The sequence below is a fragment of the Microchirus variegatus genome, assembly GCF_963457635.1.
Source record: "Microchirus variegatus genome assembly, chromosome: 6".
Lineage (NCBI taxonomy): Eukaryota > Metazoa > Chordata > Actinopteri > Pleuronectiformes > Soleidae > Microchirus > Microchirus variegatus.
Window position 1 is genome coordinate 31,970,071 of NC_139807.1, and position 21,605 is coordinate 31,991,675.

Below are 21,605 nucleotides of genomic sequence, written 5' to 3' on the forward strand. Positions count from 1 at the left end.
AACTGAAGCCTTGATAACTGCAAACGATCACGTTTTCCACAGAATGTTTTGGCGCAGCAGAGACGAAGGACACACGGTCACAGTGCTTCCTGTGATCTGACGTGTCCGATTCTCTGCAAGTTGCAGTGCGGATGACGACAGAAACGTGTGTGTGTGTGTGTGTGTGGGGGGGGGTTTATGGAATTCATGGAATTAACTATCCTGACTCTGGCGCATAATATGGGAAATGCCAACGCAGCCAATTCCTGTGTTGATTGTGCCCACAGAGCGTTTGATTCTTGTTCCAGAACAGGAAGAAAACAGCATGAAAACAATCACCTCGGCGAGGAAACGCTGACAATAATTCATGAGAATTTGGGGTTTGGACGCAACTCTGCGACAGCAGCAGTGAAGTGCATTATTTTTGTGTTTTTGATTTCTGTAACCAGGTTTGCTTCACTTGAATTAGGGTAATTCATCCATTTCAAATCAAAATAGTGATTATTTATTGCCAGTTATTAATTTACATCTACAGCACATAACATACCTTTATAATGGTTTAAATTATGAATTACTATCGTAACCAACTGCTAAATTAATGTCTAACTATTTCGATCATTGGTTCGTCCATTTGAGTGGAATTTCTGTCATTTATTTATTTGCTCTTAAATACGGAGCCCCCAAAGTAACATGAGAAAAAAAAAAGAAAAAATTACGAAAAAAAAAAAAAAAATCAAGATCTCGAGTTTCCCAAAAAAATATGAAAAATTGAAAATTGAAATGTTTTCTTTTAAAAATTGTTTGGAAACTAAATTTTTCAATTTCTTCGAGTTTCCCCCACAAAAAAAAGTTTGAAAAAAAAATATTTTCATAATTTTCTGGAAACTCTTTGAAACTCTAGATTATGTCACTTCGGGGGCTTTGTACTTAAATGACAGTAAACTGAATTTCTTTGTACTTTCTTTTGATTATTTTATGGATCAAACAACTAATCAATTCATTTAGGAAACAATCGACAGAAGTTGCTGGAAAAGCCCCTTTGCTATTCCTACTGCTTACTTTTATTTTAATTTCTTTTCCAATTGTGTTGGAGAACTATTTATCCTTCAGTTAACTTCAAAACAATATAAGTATAAATGGCTCATTCTGCTGTAAACAGTCAATACAATCAGCTGATCGTACACTAATACATTTAAATGCTGAAATGTGCTTTCGTCTGAACAGATGATGACTGTTGTCGAAACAGCTGACGCGATCTTTAGCTCATTCTGACTTTGCTCTAAAAATATCTGGATGTGTCAGTTTTTTTTTATCCGCGACAGTTAAATAAATTCCGAGTATGTGTTTAATTTCTGTCCTGTTCTCTTGATAAGAGGCCGTTTTTTCCTTCGGCTGATTAAGAGAAAAGTGTGTCCTAACTGTCAAAGAGTGACTAATGAAGTCATGTGTTTTAGACGAACCATGTGACAAAGCAGCTGTTGTGAAACTGACTTTCAAACGCTTGTTTTTATGTTAAATTTGGGATTTTTACCTTTAATTAAGATATAAACGGATGTTAATTTCTAGGTTTATTTCTACATTTATTTTACATCTAGGTCTAGATTGTTAAATGACAACATCACAGCTATATATCAACTCCTAAATGTACATTATCTTGTATTTGGGCTTGTGATGACATGATTTATGGCTTATAATCTAGCTTTCTAGAGTTATTTCATCGATAAAGTCTGTTGTTGAATATTAAGATTGTTCCACCTGTTACAGATCACGCGTTCTTTCTACTGTTCCACAGATTTGGCCGTAGAACAACAGCTCAGTGCTACTCGGCATGTGTTTTAAATAGTTGTACATTAGCTTGCATTAAACGGCAATAAAACATACATTTTATGATCCAACAAATGTGCTTTAATATAAAAGTCGTCCGCATGATTAAACTCATTCAAACGTTGGCAGACGTTGTGAAGTGAACGTTGGCTCAAGGGCGACGGAATTAAACAAAGTGCTTTGTTATCATTAGTTAAACAAAGCAGTTTTCCTCTGTTAAATAAATGTCTGTAGATATTTTCCAAAATGTTGAATTGTTTTTGTATTTTTTGATAAATGTAATTCAGAAATTGATAATTACCATTTGTTGCCAACAAAACAATAACTCCTCTATTTTCTGTTGTAAGGATATGAACTATAATTTAATAAAATAGAGCTGCAACTAATGATTATTTGTGTAATCGAATAATCTCTTTATTATTTTCTCGATTAATTGATGAAACGTTTGGTCCATAAAATGTCAGAAAATGTTAAAACACGTGGAAATGACGATGTCCATTAAATGCTGCTTAATTTTACACACACCATACCTTTAAAAATCCACCTAACTTCAACAAATCACAAGCACAGTTAGAGCTCAGTCAAACAGCATGTTGCATGTTTATTGGCTCAAATACACTCTTAGAAATAAGGGTTCCAAAAGTGTTCTTCTACAAGGGCTGAGGTTCTACCTGGAACCATTTGCTTCTGAAAAACCCTTTCCTGAAATAATGGTTTTTCAAAGGTTCTTGGTAACACTAATGGTTCCTGTAAGAACCCTTTTGATCCAGAGAACCCTTTAAAACCCCTTTACTGAATAAAGGGTTTTAAAAGGGTTCTTGGTGGAACCCTCCAAAAGGGTTCCAGGTGGAACCTTTATAATATATAAAGGTTCTACCAGGAGCCAAAAAGGGTTCTCCTATGAGGACAAGCCGAAGAACCGTATATGGTTCTACTTAGCACTTTTATTTCTAAGACTGTATACACTCTTAGAAATTAGGGTTCCAAAAGGGTTCTTCTACAAGGGCTGAGGTTCTACCTGGAACCATTTTACTTCTGAAAAACCCTTTCTTGGTTCTTGGTAACACTAATGGTTCCAGTAAGAACCATTTTGATCCAGAGAACCCTTTAAAACCCCTTTACTGAATAAAGGGTTTTAAAAGGGTTATTGGTAACACTAAGGGTTCCAGGTGGAACATTTCTAAAAGGTTCTACCTGGAGATTAATTCCTACGGCTCATTGTAATCGAATGACAACACATTTGTTATATATATTATTAGATGATACAAAGGGAGTTTGTAAAGTTCGTCAATATCAACAAAGTAGTGAAACGTCCCCGCTCAGACACTGTGATGGTCCAGCCCGTCTCACTGTTACGTGTCTGCAGGTCTTTACCGCTCGTTCTAATTGAAATCACATGCTCCGCGTTCTAATTTTCAGGCACGCATGAAAAATAAATGACAGAATTCCTCGCATTCCAGCGAGGCTGCGCTCGCGTATTAAAAAACGAGCCGCGCTTTCATATGCTACCCCACCGCTAGCTATAAAGAACCCCGTCAGCGAGGATAATGGAAACCAGGCCTGAGAAGGAACATGCTAATTTGAACATCTCCAAGCAAAACGTTGGGGGATGAAAAGTTTTTCTTTCTTTCTTTTTTTTTGTTGAGGGGGCGGAAACAACAAGAAGAAAACCTCCTGGAGGCTGTGGCACGCGTGTTCATGTTTAAGAGCGTGGCTCATTTCCAGCTCACTACAGCACCGCCTGTGTGCGGTAGAGCTATAAAACAACACTGCAGTAGGTTTTCCGGCTCTCTGCTGAAACACAATATACTGTACAAACAATAATTACAGACTAACCTTTACCAGCTCTGTTATGTTAGACGTCTTAATGCACAGATTTGATCTTCATAGCGTTCATATGAGCTTCGTTTAAGGCAACTGAATCACACCTGTTTACCTCCTCAATACACTACCGTTCAAAAGTTTGGGCTCACCTATATATTATTTTTTGTGTTTTCCATTAAAAGTCAGACTTTATTCATTAAAAGAGTTGCAAATTTTTTTGCAGATTATAAATAATGGAAATCATTTTTATTCCAAATAGTCATTTTTGCACAAGGGTTTTCTAATCATCCAATAGTCTTCTAACGCCATTAGCAAACACGATGTGAATGTACCATTAGAACACTGGAAATGGGCCTCTATACACCTATATATATGTACATATTCCATTAAAAACCAGAAGTTTGCGGCTAGAATATTCGTTTACCACATTAACAATGTATAGAGTGTATTTATGATTCATTTCATGTTATATTCATTGAAAAAAAGTGCTTTTCCATCAAAAATAAGGACATTTTCAAGTGAGCCCACACTTTTGTACGGTAGTGTATGTTTCACTTGAGTTGGTGTAAAAGCAGTCCAACACCACTGATGTGAACGAGACTCTGGTCCGTTTGAAAGAGGTGATACTGAACCACTTTAAAAGTGAACTCTGGAGCAGTTCATCAGCATTTTAAACTCTATTCGTCCACACCTTTTACAACCGCCAGTGAGGGAAAGGGAGAACCATGGGAAAAGAGCCAGTGATACATGGAAATGAGAACGGCACAACATCCATCCTCCGTGTATGGTAGGTACCAACTTTTCCTACTAGCACATTTAGCAGAACATCGTCACCCCAGAGTTGTGGTTTTGTTCTCGGGTGACAACGCAGGAAGAGTTGGGGCCTTCCAATTGGGTCCTTCCATTTCTGATCACATGACTATTGCTTACAACTTATAGTGCGATTGAGATCAACCTTAGCATGAACCGAACCAGGTGAAAAATGAAACGGCGACGGAAACAAAGCAGACAATTAAGTGTGAACGCAACCTTAACAAACTGTTGTGGGATACACATCGTTTCCTTTACAGCGAAAGAAAAAAGGCCAAATTTTACAAAGTGATGCCTCGAGATCCAAAAACTCTGAGCCAAGTTCAAGGTCGTAAAACAGCTCATAAAACACGACTCTTTTGGAAATTTCAATCGGATTCGAGATATTCCAACAGCGTGAGTGGTTCTGAAGACTTTTCATCGGGTTTCTCAGTCGTTTGATAAGAGCCTTTACAAACACTCGCACCAATATGGCGACACAAGAGCCTCGGGGTAAAAATAAACTAGGATTTAAGTTTGAAAAACAGATTAGCTGTGTAATAAAAAAACAGCTTTTTTCAATTAAGGCAAATAGTCGTGGTACAATCCCTTCTGCCGAGGCATGACCTTGAAAAACTCATGCGTGGTTTTAGTACAAATCGACTGGATTACTGCAACGCTCTTTATGTCGAGGTTAGCCAGGCTTCCATCGCTCGCCTTCAGCTAGTTCAAAATGCTGCTGCTCGACTTTTAATAAGAACTCAGGCATGAACACATCTGGCTTCCCAGTACACAACAGGATCTATTTTAAGTTATTATTTTTTGTTTAAAAGTGTCTAAATGGCCTCGATTACTTACTTCAGCGGTAAACTAAGATCAGCTCATCGGCTGCTTTGGTCGTTCCAAAAAAACGAGATGGATTGCGGAGTGGATCGCCGGCCTGATGACTTCCTGTCTTAAAAACAGTGCTGGGAAAGTGAACGCTGTCAACGTTACAGCACATTAATGCTTGACTCCGTTCCATGACTGGAAAAAGTCGTGTGGGACGTCATGTTAACGTGCCGCGGCACCGGAATCCAGGGACTGCTTACCGGTTAGCACCATTAGCTACTTTAGCGCCGTTAGCGCGCCTACAGTCGAACTGGATCGGTCTGTTTATTAAACGGAAATGAAAAGCAGCGCTACAAATAACCAGCGTACCTGTGCCTCTGTTTTTAAAGTTTAGCGTTACTTTAGAGACTCATTTTAACAATCGGGAGTCACGTAAACATGACGTCGTGTGCGTCTTTTTCCGGTCCGTCGTCATGGAAATGTGCGTTTAACGTTGACGCCGTTAACGCGTTAACATGCGCAGCACTACTCAAAAATACTGCTTTACTCTTTGGTATTCAACTCAGTCCAAGAGTGCTGTGTACGTTCTATGTTTTTGGTCAACAATGTTGTTTACCAGTTAGCTCCGTTAGCTCCTTTTAGCGCCGTTAGCGCGCCTACAGTGGAACTGGAGAGGTCTGTATATTAAAGGAAAAGAGCAGCGCTACAAATAACATTAGCGTACCTGTGTACTGCGTATGTGTGCCTATGTTTTTAAAAGTTTAGCGTTACTTTAAGGACTAATTTTAACAATCTGGAGTCACGTAAACATAACGTTGCGCTCGTCTTTTTCTGGTCAGTCGTAATGGAAACGCGTCATGCATTAATGTGCGTTTAACGTTGACGCCGTTAACGCTTTAACATGCCCAGCGCTACTCAAAAATACTGCTTTTCTCTTTGGCATTCGACTCAGTCCAAGTGTGCTGTGTATGTTCTATGTTTTTGGTCAACAATGTTGTTTTTAAATGTGCTTTACAAATAAATCGGATTGTAATTCACTGATACAGTGTCTAAAATCCCTAAAACCCTAAAAAGCTCAACTTTGTCCCCTACAGTGACACAAGTCGCTCAAGTAGGTCAAGGCAAATTCAGTCCTCACGAAACCTTGAAAAGACTGAATGAACCTTACAAATGACGACCAAGTTGTGTGATTTAAAGCCGTTAGTGTTTCCTGATTGGAACAGATGTTTCTCTTCTTGGGGGGAAAAAACAGCTCCATTCATCTTCCTGATGTATCTTAGTGCTGTTACTGTTGATTAAATCAGCCAAATGCTTATTTTACCATGTATGGACAAGGCCCCTCGTAGACTCTGCCGCGTTTACGTAGGACTAACGTCAGTCTACAACCTGATTCTGTCGCAGTCATCGTGAAACAAATCACAGGTGGTGTTTAGTCACTTTGCTCCACATCAATATCCAGAATTGTGGCTAAAGCGGTAAATTTTCCCATTTTCAGGGATTGAGATATCGGCATAGGTTTTGCTCTACATACGTAATATGCAAGTTTGGGTGGTTAAGTGGTTTGAGGATTTGCATGAAAACATGTGGCTTCAATGCAAACCACCATCACCCCAGACTCTGTCATTATGGGTGCAGTTGGTGACCAATTTTACTACTGGTTAAAAACATAACAAATGTAGAAGTGATCCACGATAGCACAATGACTCAAATTCATTTACGGCAGGTGCAACTACCTGGTGCGCCAGTTTAAAGTGTCCTGCAGCAACAGGATCTTCTATGTGGAACTACAGTATGGTCCACTCTCCACTAGATAGTAGGTATGTACCTCTGAAACTACACCATTAAGGCTACATCAGCTAATCAATGGCCAAGGGACCAAGCATAAACCCATAAATTTGGTATGGGAGCGCCGTGGATACGAAATAAGAAATATTTGGGGGTTGGTTCAAGAAGAAAAAAGTGTCTAAAGTGTCCAAAACTTCAAATTTATTGCAAGATCTTTGCGATCACATCCAGCTGCACGCGATCAAGTGAAGATAACGTACAATAATAATTACTGGAACGAAGCACAGAGATAGTATGATAGTTAATCAAGAGTTGGGTGTTTTATTCAGCACAACGTAAACCACACAGAAAATGTCATGTAATCCACTCCAGGGAAAAATGCAATAAAACCTTTAATTAAAGATGTTTGTGTGATTTAATTGTGCAAAAATAATAATAATGCATGATAATCGTTATTCTCCTCACTGTCATGTTGATCGTGTGTTCATTCCAGCTGCATTATTCTTCTTATCTGGACGATACACCTTTTATAAATTCAAATTTATTCACATACAATGCGTACGTTTCCTTTTTTTTTTTTTTCATTTAAATTATTGGTTATGTGTAGGAAATACCAGAGGTTGATCAGGACAGGGAAACGGAATATTCCCATGTGGATTACGAAATGCAAACCAGCAGAGCACGGCATTCTTTGCATGGCAAAATGGTAGCGGAGATTAGCAAATTAATGTCGTCATAAATATCGAATTCACGAAGAGTCCTGTCCTCCACAGACAGCTGCACAGCAGGAAATAATATATGTGACACAGACGATGAGTCCTGAAGGTCAAGACCGGGTCAAACTGCTGGGGGTCGTGCGATGGACAAAAACAGATCCTAGTATATTTTTTATCCTGGTATTTATACGTATTATTTGTATTTGCTCATAGCTAAAAACACGGAAATAACATGTTTACGTGACTCCCGATTGTTAAAAATTAGTCTGTAAAGTTACGCTAAACTTTAAAAGCAGAGGCACACATACGCAGTACACCGGTACGCTGGTTATTCGTAGCGCTGCTCTTTTCGTTTAATAAACAGACCACTCCAGTTCCACTGTAGGCATGCTAATTAGCATTATCTAAAAGGAGCTAATGCAGCTAACGGCGCTAACTGGTAAACGGTGCCAGGACTGGACTCGGTGTCGCGGCACGTAAACATGACGTCATGTGCGTCTATTTCCGGTCAGTCGTCATGGAAACGGGTCATGCGCTAAAGTGAGTTAACGTGCATTAACACACGTTAACATACATTAACGTGCATTAACATGCGTTAGCGTACATTAACGTACATTAACATGCTTTAGCGTACATTAACGTACATTAACGTACATTAACATGCTTTAACGTACATTAACGTGCATTAACATGCGTTAGCGTACATTAACGTGCATTAACATGCGTTAGCGTACATTAACGTGCATTAACATGCGTTAGCGTACATTAACGTGCATTAACATGCGTTAGCGTACATTAACGTGCATTAACATGCGTTAGCGTACATTAACGTGCATTAACATGCGTTAGCGTACATTAATGAACATTAAAGTACATTAACGTGCATTAACATGCGTTAGCGTACATTAACGTACATTAACGTGCATTAACGTGCATTAACACGCGTTAACCTTTTGCACAGCACTATTAAAAAGACTCTGAATCCTGAAAACTTTCCTCAATCTCCAACATTTAGCAAAGGAAAATGTCTAGGGTTAGGGTCTGGGTTAAAACCTCAATATTTAAAAGTGGAGCCTGGTGTATTAAGCGACAGCACTGCTGAAAGCCTGCGATCGTGCTGTGATGACCCCGCCCACATTGAGGAGACACTATATTGTAATGGAAAACCAACCAAACCGTGTAGAGCCGAGCCGTGTTGTGGGACCATGTTGTGGAAAAGTGGGTTTAATATTCCAAAATTCAGGCCGCAAAAGATAGGTATTCAGGTCATAATTTCAGTTGCTGCGTTATATAGAGATGGTCCACAATTTGCAGTGCGCGTGGTCGTTCGTACTATCGTGCACGATCGTCTGTTATGGTTTTACTCAACGGTGAGATCTCCACTACTGCCATGAACTGAATGTTTTCCATGCAAAACAGTGAACCCTGCATACGGTAACTGTCATATGTCATAACATCAAGGAAATACTCTGATTTCACCCGTCACTGTGTTTACTCTTAAAATGTCACATGTACGACATTTCCTGGCCTGAACTTTGGCATCATTTGCATCACCACCGTAATCACAAAGCTCTGACTTTATCTCACCTCATACACAAACTGAGTTTAGAGTAAGTAACAGAGGTCAGTGTGGACTTTCCCCAACATATCAGTTTTAAAAACTCAACGGAGAGGAAGGAACTTCTCCTTTGTGTCCAGGATGCCTGTCAACGCCAAGTCTAAATCCAAGAGCCAGAGCATTAAAAAGAATACAATCAATGGAGGCAGCAGAATCTAAAGTGTAAAATAAAATAACAACTATCAACTCTGAGTGAGAATGCACTCTGACCACATGCAGTCTGCTGCATTAGCCGTCCACAGCTGTCTGAAAGATGCACGACAAAATAATATTCCTCATAAATCCCGAGAGCCATGTCTGCGTCACAGCACAGATGTGAACAAATAAAACTTTTCTACAAAAGAATATATTAAATAAATCAATAATAAGTGTCGTGGACTTGGGCTTGGAATCAGCTCAAAAACCCTCCACGATACAGGTGTTTCATTTCCATGCAGTTTAATGAGAATATTGTGAAACTGTGAACACAGTAAGACCAGTTAGTATTAAACACAGGTAGTAAACAACAGTACGCTAATTTAGCATTTACGATTAGCGGTTAGCATCCGTCCTTAGTAGGGATGTGAATCTTTGGGTGGCTCACGATTCGATTCCGATTCTTAGGGTCACAATTCGATTCAAAATTGATTCTCGATTCAACCGATTCGATTCATACAATTCTCGATTCAAAAATTGACAGTTTGTATAAGCTAATGTGATCACACAAAGGCAAACTTAAGACAAAAGTTAACATTTATTCATTCAAAACAAATAAAAACTCCCTTCCTGTACAAAAAAATAACTTTAGCATAAATAAAAGCTTAGGCTAGCTGCCTTTTTCTCCCAGAAGTTACAAAAATAAACTGTACAAAAATAACACAAACTGGTGTTTTGTGTGGTTTTTCAAAATAGTAACAAAAAATAAATAAATAGATAAAAATAAAAAATAGATTTTTTAAGTTTTTGAATTGATTCAGAATTGTGTGTGAATCGATTTTTCCCCCCACGCCTAGCGATTAGCATGAGCGGTTAGCGTTAGCAAACTCCATACTACACAAAGACATTACCAACAACCTATCATTAAATGAAAGTGAATAAGTTTGATATTATTGCTGTTTGATTATCAGAATATTACGCTGTTTTCCAACAGTTGATTTAAACGCAAAGTTTTCACTGAACGCAGATTTTGTAATGACCTGATTAGCATAGACTTAACACCTTAGCACCGTGCTAAAATTTTAAATAATATTTGAGTACTTTCAGACAACTTCTCTATTTTCATATCATACATAATTGATCACAGGCAACCATGTGTAAAATAACACAACATCTCTTATTCAAACATAAATGATTGTTCATCAAACAGCGGTTATAAGAACACAAACAAATTTCATGAGCGCCGCAACAAACCACAACATTTTTATGGCAGTCAGATAAAACAGTTCTACACAACCTGACACGACTTGAACAATGATTTAGAAAATCGACCACAACACATGGCAGCGCTTCAAGACGTGCTATCTATGCAATCAACAACCGCAGCTGTGCCATAAAACCCGTCTCTACAGTCACCGTCCAAACAACGTTTACTTTATTTATCTCGCTGTATCGCTACGTTAACATGTGGCTTTTCTCCATCACTTTGGCAAAAAAAGAATCAGCCGTCAAATACGATCTTTAATGCGTTGTGGAGCTTTGACGCTGCAATGTTTCTACACAAAAAGTCTCTCTACACAACATTAGGATGCTGTTGTTAATGTTAATCATTATAAATGGGGGGTTTAAAGGTGCCAAATGTAAGAATGTGGCCAACAACGGTTACTACATTCAAATTCAAAATACAGAGGTCTTTTAGGTTTCGTTTTCTGACGTAACTGGCAACCCGTGGTTGCTCGACAGCTGAGACTCTACTGACTGCAATGATTGGTAGATGGCAGTAGGTGGCGCCACATGACGCCTTTAAGTTTATCACCATAATGAACTGTTTTTGTTGTTGTTTTTTTACTTTTACTCAGGAGAAAAAAAAGAAAATCTAAATATAGCTTTTCAACATTTATCACTGAACTGAAACAACTTGAACGAATAAAAACATCCTGATTTTATAAACAGCAGCGAAATAAAGCCCAAGTGTTTCTTTCTCTAAAACTGCAGGGATCCATAAAGACGAGGAGACCACAGCAGACGTGTACGCGGGATAAACGTGAAGCTAATGAAAAACGAGAGAATAAAACTCTGAGCCTCTGAGTGATGCAGACCAACACAAACTCCAAAACCACTTCAGAGCGCGGCAGGAAAGGCTAGAAATGTTCTAATAACAGAGTCACGCGTATACGAGTTCAGAGTTTAGAGAGAAAACCATCGAGACGAAACCCACAGACGCACCAGCGCTCGCTAATTCCATAGCATTTTCAGACGAGATGAAATAATTGAGCCAAAATAGCAGGCAAAATTTATCCAGAGCACATTCCGCATTGGTGTCCTGAGACAGGAAGAGCAAAACCAAAGACTAAAGGATAAAACAGCACTGACTCGTTCTAGATATCTGCTGTATTCCAATTCCTTGCTTAACCCTCAATCTCAAAAATGCTGTCCCGATTCTCAGAAAAATTAAGTTGAGGCCAAGTTTAAGGGCTGTATCGCCCTCAATATTGAGATTTTCCGGAGACCACCCTTGGGAGCAAGGGCTACCCAGAATGCATTGCGTGTTTTGCCATAACAAAGATGGCGCCGAAAGCAGCGAAACGAGTACGCTACAAATGTAAGTATTTTCTTTGTTAATAGAGATATAAAAATGATGAAAACCATTGTATTATCTTAGTTTAGGCCCATATTATGGATAACTGACGTCACTGTTGCGTAACTTCTTCTTCTTCTTCTTCTTTTGAATATGTCCGTGGTTGTGGTATTTGTATGAGTATCATCTTATAACTAACTGACAACCTAATAACTTGACTGACAAACGGATCAGAATAAATAATCCTGACGTAAATGTGTTCTTCTTCTTCTTCTTTTTTGGAGTTGACAGACTGGACGCAGCTTTTCGCGTTATTCTGCCCCCTACAGTCTGAAGACGTATCTGCATTTAAGGGGTGTCCCATTTCTAAGTGACAAAATAACCCTCAACACTTGGTTTTGAGGGCCAGTTAAGATTAAGGGTTGAGCTTGAGGGTTAAGATAGGAATTGGAATTGGCCCTTAATCAAGTTGATATGACTTTATTTTCTTACTGTTTTTTAATTGAAAATACTTATATACACTATACTTTTACATTACTGTATCTAAATAAACTCAATTTCACAGGTAAAGCCACAGGTGTGAGCTCTCAAATACTTCTTGAATTGTGTTCCTGCTACAGAGGCCGAGAAATCAGCCATTTAGTCGTCATTGAAGCTCAGGTTTTAGAGGCATTTTTTGGGTTAAGTGGTTCAACGTCACAGAGCAGGCAGATGATAATAATATAAGTCCACATCTAAAGTCTGCAGATACACATCTTACGAAACAACGCGCAGGGTCAAACGGTGTCAGCAGATGGGACTGTTTTGCTCTCGATCATTTGGAAGTGGTTTTGTTATTTGATTTTTTCAGGATTGCGCTGCGTTACATAAATCACCGCGAGTCCAGACCGTAAGATCCAGACCTGAAAGATCGGGCAGGACGACAGCGAGAGGTACCAAAAAGCCGTTTGATTCAATAAAGAGGCTCATCCGTCCAATAAAGGGTTAGAGAAAAGAAGTGTGGGGGGGGGGGGGAGAGGAATTCCTCTTTTTTTTATTTGGCAAATAAGAATTTATGGTGAACAGCACTTCAAACTGTTCCCCTGCCAATACAGAGAAGTTGTTCCACGCTGCAAACGATAACACAGGCCGCGGAGCAGGTTGAACACAGTCCGTCCCGCCTCCACGATCCATCCAAACCACGATCTTCACATTCCAGCGTTATCCACAAAAATATCTCCAAGGTTTGTGACTCGCGACATCGTTCCCGAGGGAAAACGGAGCTCGACGCTCACATTTCTGACGAGGGAAATCGGCCTCGGGGGTCACGCTGCCTTTTTATCTCGTGCTTATTATTGATTTTTCTCACATATGTGAAGAACTCAAACGACAAACACGGCTGTACCTGCGATAGGTTTTCAAGGCCGACAGCGAACGACCGCATCGTCCCGCTGCGTTTTTAAATCGCTCGAGTCGGGGCTTTCGATTCACACAGGAATCGCGATTCTAATCATCCACGATTCTGAATGGATTCATAAACTTCAAAAATCGAAGTTTCTATTTTGAAAAACCACACAAAACAGCAGTTTGTGTTATTTGTGTACAGTTTATTTTTGTAGCTTCTGGGAGAAAAAGGCAGCTAGTCTAAGCTTTTATTTATGCAAGTTATTTTTTTGTACAGGAAGTAAGTTTTTATTTGTTTTGAATGAATAAATGTTAGCTTTTGTCTTAAGTTTTCCTTTGTGTGATCACATTATCACGTTATCTTATACAAACTGTATTGTTTGGATGCCATAATTTGCCTTAACACACTATGCATTGTATACATTTTTGAATCGAGAATCGATTTTGAATTGAATCGTGACCCTAAGAATCGGAAATCGAATCGTTAGCCTCCCAAAGTTTCACATCTTGAGCGACTAGAGCTGCAACTAACGATTATTTTCTTAATCGATTAATCTGTCGATTATTTTCTCGATGAATCGATGAATCGTTTGGTCCATAAAATGTCAGAAAATGTTAAAAAACGTTGATCAGTGTTTGTCAAACCTGGAAATTACGATGTTCTCCAATGTCTTTGTTTTGTCCACAAACCAAAATGATTGAGTTTTAATGATTTCTTTATTTTGTGGAGCAAAGAAACCAAGAAAATATTCACATTTAAGAAGCTAAAACAATCAGAAATCTTGTTTTAATCATGAAAAAAGCTTCAAAGCGTTTAATCGAGTTATTAATTTAGTAATCGATTCATCGATTAATTGTTCCAGCTCTAGTCGTGACCCTAAGAATCGGAATCGAATCGTGAGGCACCCAAAGAGTCACATCCCTAGCGATAATGGTCCCGAATTTAAGGACGTTTCAGAATCCCACACATGAACAACCAGCTACATGTTATTAGATATTAGCCTACAATTTGCACTAGTGTTTTTAAATAGGTCACCTGGAAACAGATACCCTGGGTTTGTATTCATACCCTTGAGGCAAAAAGAACAATAACGTCAAAGTCAGTCAAAGCTGCAGTTGCAAATGTAAAAATCCCAAACAAAATCTAGCAATAAAACGCTCATTTATCGTGACTTCACTATTCTGCACAGTCTCTGATGCCACATCACCCAGAGAGAGGCTTCGTCGTCGCCGCCGCCGCCGCTTTTCTAATTCTGACTGCAGCTGCACAAGTGGTTTGTCCCACTTTGGACCAAAGTCTTCTGGTTTATACAGACTTTCACCGCTGTGTATAAACAACGCTCCTATTTGTGTTAACACTTAATCTAGAGGTTTTTTTTTTTCGAGGCTATAGAGTCTGACTTTACAGTGCAATTATGACCGACTCGAAATCCAATACGCTCGCTGTTATTTCCAACAGATCCAGCCACAGTGAGCTAACAATGAGCAGGAGCAGGAGGCTCGGTGGTGATGACCTGTGTTGGGTTTGTCTTAACAAGCAAAGGCGTTTGTGGAAAAAGAAACTGTTGTCTAGACGACACAATTCGCACAACCAGAGGAGTTTCTATGATCCGACTGCACTGCGCTGTCATGTCACTGCTCTGAATGGTTATTTTCCAACAGTCACTTTTTTTAAATTCTCCAATTCTCGTACAAACAAGAGCAGAAACAAGGGTGAATTCCAATTCCTTGCTTAATCCTCAATCTTAACCCTCAATCTCAAAAATGCTCCCTCTAGTGCAAGTGCTGTCCCGATTCTCAGAAAAATTAAGACGAGGGTCAAGTTTAAGGGCTGTATCGCCCTCAATATTGAGATTTTTCCGACACCACCCTTGGGAGCAAGGGCTACCCAGAATGCATTGCGTGTTTTCACATAACAAAGATGGCGTCGAAAGCAGCGAAGCGAGTGCGATACAAATGAAGTATTTTCTTTGTTAATAGAGATATAAAAATGATCTTAGTTTAGGCCCATATTATGGATTACTGACGTCATTGTTGCGTAACATTTATTTTTATTTGACCATCTTTTGTCAATAGCCGACACGCGATCGTTTGCTAACGTTTACTTTTCAATAAGTCGTGGTGTGTGGTAACTGTCAGCTGAATATTTGTATGAGTATCATCTTATAACTAACTGACAACCTAATAACTTGACTGACAAACGGATCGTAATAAATAATTCTGACGTAAATGTGTTCTTCTTCTTCTTTTTTGGAGTTGACAGACTGGACGCAGCTTTCCGCGTTATTCTGCCCCCTACAGTCTGAAGACGTATCTGCATTTAAGGGGTGTCCCATTTTCTAAATGGCAGAATAACCCTCAACACTTGGTTTTGAGGCCAATTAAGATTAAGGGTTAAGATAGGAATTGGAATTGGCCCCAACACATGATACGCTTCAGTATGCTTTGCAAAAACATAATAAAAGCTGACAAATTTGGACAAAAGGATAATTTTTGTCCTTCAGAGACGTTTAAATGTTATATAATCAGACACAGTGACATCTGAGACGGAAGATGTTGCGTTGGTTCCACTCCTTCGTCATCATCAACAAGTGATGGGCAAAGAGCTGAAGTCATGGTCCTTGAGTCCACTCTCAGTGACAGACCGTTTGACTGTGAATCGATTCGGACTCGTGCTCGCGACGCCAGGAACATTTTATTCCTGGAGCACCAAAAAAATTTAATTTGTCAATTGGCAGCGGGGATGAGCCGAGGCGGACGAAAAAAACTCTGTTTACCTGTTATGCGTGCAGCACAGCTATGGCGACTAAGAGGATTCAGCTGCTCTGGCCTCCTTTGACACACATGGTGCCGGATGGAAGCGGCGAGGGACCTCGGTTTGTTCCCTCATGGCTCGACTGTCTGAATATTTCACATTTTCCAGGCTGCTCGCTGAGCAACAGCTCTCTTCCCTGGACCGAACGAAGACCTTAGTTCAAGCTGTCGTTTGTCATTCTGGGAAAATTCAAAAATGCGAGGACTCGAGGTCTGCGCGATGCCAAGGTTTCATCAGTGTTTAGAAAAAAGGTTGGAGAGCAGTTCCTTGTTTTGGGAAGAGTAAGCGAGGCTGAATGTGAAGTGTGCAAAAAACAGACGAGGGTGCAGCACCACAAGTGGGCTCCAGGGGTCACTGTCACTGTGCCCACAGTGGGCAGTGGATGACCATCAGCAGCAGGGGTCACCAACCTTTCTGAGACCAAGAATGGTCTTTTATGCAATTTGCCAGATAAATGATGAATATGATGCATTCAATTTAGGGCTACAACGATTACTCGAGGGATTCGAGTAACTCGATTACAAAAAATTCCTTGAGGCAAAACTCTGCCTCGAGTATTAGAAAAAGAGCACAACAGAAGTTTTGGCGGAGATACATGTGAGTATTTTCAGTATGAACGGTTCTTTCCTGCTCAATTTCCTTGGCCTCGATTCCAGTTTTGAGACAGAGAGAAAGAAAGAGATGAGCTCCACAAACAGCTGTGAGCTGATGATCCTTCCTGAATGTAAATAATGTTTAGTTTATCCTACTTTAATGCTCTTTTTTAAGGGGCTCAAATTAAAGTGTGATTGATGGAGGTCAGATTGGTTTACTTTTATCGCCTCCATCCTTTAAAAAGGCAACAGTTTATTATAACAAATGTGACATAAAAATTATCAACACTTAGGTTGGAAAAAATCAATGTGTCACATTAACTGCATTGGAGATTATTCACAGCTGGAAGAAAAACTATTCTGTTCACTTAGGAGCTTTTATATATTATAGACTTAGATCAGGGGTCTGAAGCTGCGGCTCTAGAGCCTCATGTGGCTCTTCAGCCTCTCTGTCGTGGCTCCTTCTAGCTTTCACACTTAAATAAAAGTGTTTTGATATTTTGTCCGTCACATCCAAATCGAGAAACCTCCCCCGAAACCCATTAAAGTGGCTCAATTTGGAGTCCTGTCCATCTTTAGATCCATGTACTTGTACACCAAGCAGGTTTTCTCAGACATAAACTCCATAAAGTTTCACTTCAAAGTGTTTTTTCTACACTTTTGAGGTTGGGTATCAACTTTGCGACAAACTGTAGTTCTTTAAATATGGTAAATATGTGTAAAAATGTTTATCTTCATTTTAAGGCTCAAATAGGCTTTGTGGCTCCAGATTGATTTTATTTGGAGAGGGGACAAAAATGGTTAGTTTCATTCTAAAGGTCGCAGACCCCTGACTTAGATACGGTGGCTGACAGGGGCAAACGCACTGCAAACCCCAAAACACCAGCAAGTAAGAAAACGCCAGCAAATAACAAAACACCAGCAAGTAAGAAAAGTAAGTTCTCCGGGTCTGTGGGGGGCGCTGTCGTGCAGGTCTTCGACCAACCTGTTGACTCGCGGTGTTGGGCCAAAACTTTCTTTTGAAATAAACTTTATTTAAACTTTTCCAGTACACATATACACACGCACAAAACACCTCAAAGGGAATATAAAATTGCATCTCGTCAATTAGAAAGGATACCTCCATTGTAACCTTTGAGGTATTTTGTACATGTGTATATGTGTACTGGAAAAGTTTAAATAAAGTTTATTTCAAAAAAAAAGTTTTGGCCCAGCACTGCGAGTCGACAGGTTGGTCGAAGACCTGCACGACAGCGCCCCCCACAGACCCGGAGCACTTCCGTTCTGTTATTTGTTGGTGTTTTCTTATTTGCTGGCGTTTTGTTACTTGCTGGCGTTTTGTTATTTGCTGGTGTTTTGGGGTTTGCAGTGTGTTTGCCCCTGTCGGCCACCGTACTTAGATGAATAATTAATAATTCCCCAATGCTTTGACAATGGTTTGCTATGTTTGAATCAGTAAACCCTGATCACCCAATTCTAATTATTAAATCAATGCCAACTATTGGCCCAATCTGCCTCATTCCGCTATAGTTAAGTGTTATGATTCAGCCTTTCTGGAGCTCTTCATCCCTCTCTCTCACATCATCCTGGTGCCAAAGGAGAATCCTTCTGTTCAGTAAAGGAAGCAGAGCACTTCTCTGTTTTTGGATGAGGAGAAAGTGAGGCGCAAAGAAGCATGAGGAGCTTCCTGTCCTCCTCCTCCTCCTCCTCCTCCTGCACAGTCTGAGGATCTGAGTGAGAAGCAGCTCTGCAGCAGCAGCAGCAGCTGCAGATTTGCAACGTTACGCCCCATCGTCATTAAAAAAAAAGAGAGAGAGTTTTCCTGCAAAAGCAAAATGTTAGAAGAACAAAGTGCGGCGCGTAAAAGTCGAGCCAACAGAGCGCGTGCAGCACCAGCGCCAAACTGCGTTTAAACAAACACCAAACACTGTTTCCTCTCTCAGTGTGTGTGTGTGTCTATGTGTGTGTGTGTGTGTGATAAACAAAAGTGCACGTTGATGTTGTGATGTTTTGCTCTGACGTGCACAGCAGGGGTGATCCTGAGGAGCTGCAGCAGCAGATCAACGGGGACAGGATGTGACACATTTTTGAATCCATGAACCCACAAAAAAAAAAAAAAAAAAAAAAAAGTTTCGATTAATTTTCACAGCGCGCGCCTCCGCGTGGAAACATCCACTGTGGCGATCACGCGTCAGGAGCGCGCTTCATCCACACACACACACACACACACACAGGCGCCAGGATCGTGTCCAGCGTCTCTGACCACAGGGAAGACATGGAAGTTCCCAGGCTGTGGTAGCTGTGTGGCTAACACTGAGCTAAACGCATCACACACACACAGACACACACACACACACACACACTCATACACACACACAGTGGGTGAGTGACGGCCTGGACAACAATTCCCGAGCCTCGCGGCCCGATCCGTGCGCCGCATGCGCCGACACACTCACCGGCTTTGTCCTGATCGTATCCCACGACGATGAAATAGTCGGCCAGTCGCGCCATGTTTGCTGCTTTTCCCGGGAAATAGCGACACAATTCAGCATTTTTCCTCCTTCCAGGGCACAGCCATGTTTGACAGAAGGAGCGTCAGTGCGCATGCGCGCAGGAGCGGGAGACATCCATGGGCGTGGGCCGTGGAGTTTACAAATACACCACTGTGTCCCGACACTGGCTCCTTTTTGGCCCCCTCCGTTTGTTTTTTCTTTTAATAACAGACACCAAAACACACAGCAGCAACATTATGTCCATTATGGGATGTTGAAATATACGGAAGCCTATTGCATTCACTTGAGAAAAAAAAAACTCTCAGTAATTAATTTTTGGTTTGATTTTTTTGAATATTTTTTTTTCTGTTTTTCTGACAAAAATTGTTTTTTCTGTTTTTTGGAGCAATTTTTTTTCTGTTTTCTGACAAATTTTTCCCCCTGTTTTTCAGTGTAATTTTTTTTCTGTTTTTCGTGCAAATTTTTTCTGTTTTTCGGAGTAATTTTTTTTATTACAACATGAACGGCTTGTTTAGTTTAATCAAGTTTTACTTCGATCTGGGTTTAAGACACTGGGAGATAGTCCTGTCTTTAAGTCAGATAGATGGTATTATCATTAGTTTGTCGACTTAAAGGGACACTGTGTAGTATTTATGGGTTTATATGAACCCAAAATCCACTTTTTTATACATATTATGTGCTCCTGCATTGTCTAGTCGCTGTATAATAGTTTTTGTTTCATTTTCGTAGTGTTTCAAAAAGTCGTGTAAAATAACACAGTCGCGGGCCGCGGTTGCATAGCCACTGTTAGCAGAGAGACGCCATGTTTCTACCGGAGCCTGTAAGGACAAACGCGAGAGAACAAATCAAGCGTCTCTTTACTTGTAGCAGGAAGTCCCGCCTCCTCTCTCTCCGCTTCGTCTGCTACGGCCGTGGTAGCTCCGCCCTCTCCCTCGCCTCACGAACCTCATCTGCTGACACGGAGAAAGACGACGAGGACGACATTTGACCATCTGAGGACACCGTAGCGCTCAGGGAAGGGAGGGGGTGAGCAGAGGAGCAGTTCTTTGTTGTAAATTTCAGCCTCTCCTCTAGATGGCACTATAAACTACTTACTTCACCTTTAACGCAGGCACCTGAGGACTTTGCGGTTGTCAAACCGAAAATTAATTACTGAGAAAAACAGTGTTTTGTTTTTGTTTTTTTCAAGTGAATGCAATACGCTACCGTAGAACTATGCCAAACCTGCAGCCATAAACACGTAGATCATGTTGCGACAGAAGACTTTTGGATTCAGAGGACACTTCAGTGTAGAATAAACTGTTCCTAATGTTTCATCGCTAAGTGGTTTATGTGTTTAAAGGGATAGTTTTTTTATGTTGTTGAAGTGTGCGTTGCACAAGGTGTTGTTGACACTCGCTCTGTGTCACGCGACACAACCGCACACAGACTGCAGGGACGTATATGTGCTTTATAGACCGTTTAACAAAAGACACGCCTGAAAAGTAAACACCAGAATATGTGCTTTTTTTTCGCCGTTAAACATCCATCTTTTCCAGCTTAAGTCCACACAGAAAATCCTTTAACCTCCCGATGAGGGTCACCAGGGGCGCAGCTTGTGAACAGGCAAGGCAGGCAACTGCTTGGGGCCCCCGAGCTGATAGGCTCATTTTTTTGGCTTCATTTTTTTTGCGTTTTTAAGCCCCAAAAACGCCGTTGTCAAATATTTTGTCGGTTTCACCCGGGAACCGTTTCACCCGTTGTCGTGTAACGCCGGCCCTAATACTGGATAGTTTCTCCTTGGTTCTTTCAGAACAGCCACAGTTTGCACGTGGCATCCATTCCATTTCCACCGCGTTGGAAAAGTTCCCTTGAGGTTCCTCGCGTCATTTTCTGTGGATTTGTCGTGATACACACTCATGCTGCCAGTTTGACCGCAGCTCTAATTCATCAAAAACCAAAGCACGCGATTGGCCGCGATGCTCAAAACCCATGATTGAGCGATATTGACATCTGTGTAGACACAAAGCATTCCAGGAAAACACCGCTTCCACCACCAGCTGCAGCCTGGACGGTGAACACGAGGCAGGTTGTTGATATTTTGTGCGGAGGATTCTGCAGCGTCAGCAGAAATAGAGCCGATCGGATCGGTCCGGCGTGGGGTGAATCTGTGCCCGCGGCAGAACTCAGGTTTCTGGTTCTTGGCGGCGAGAGCAGAGGAACCCGATCTTCTGGTCTTCTGC

At 40.6% G+C, this 21,605-nt stretch overlaps 1 protein-coding gene across 1 annotated transcript in view; it reads right to left on the reverse strand.

Moving 5' to 3' along the window:
* sbf2 (SET binding factor 2) overlaps nt 1–19,381 on the reverse strand; it is a gene marked incomplete at its 5' end in the record, with an annotated part of 128,264 nt that extends 108,883 nt beyond the window's left edge. The window contains 1 exon segment of the mRNA XM_083890897.1: nt 19,327–19,381. Coding sequence (XP_083747023.1) covers nt 19,327–19,381 — 55 coding nt within the window.
* Nucleotides 19,382–21,605: the final 2,224 nt, after the last annotated feature.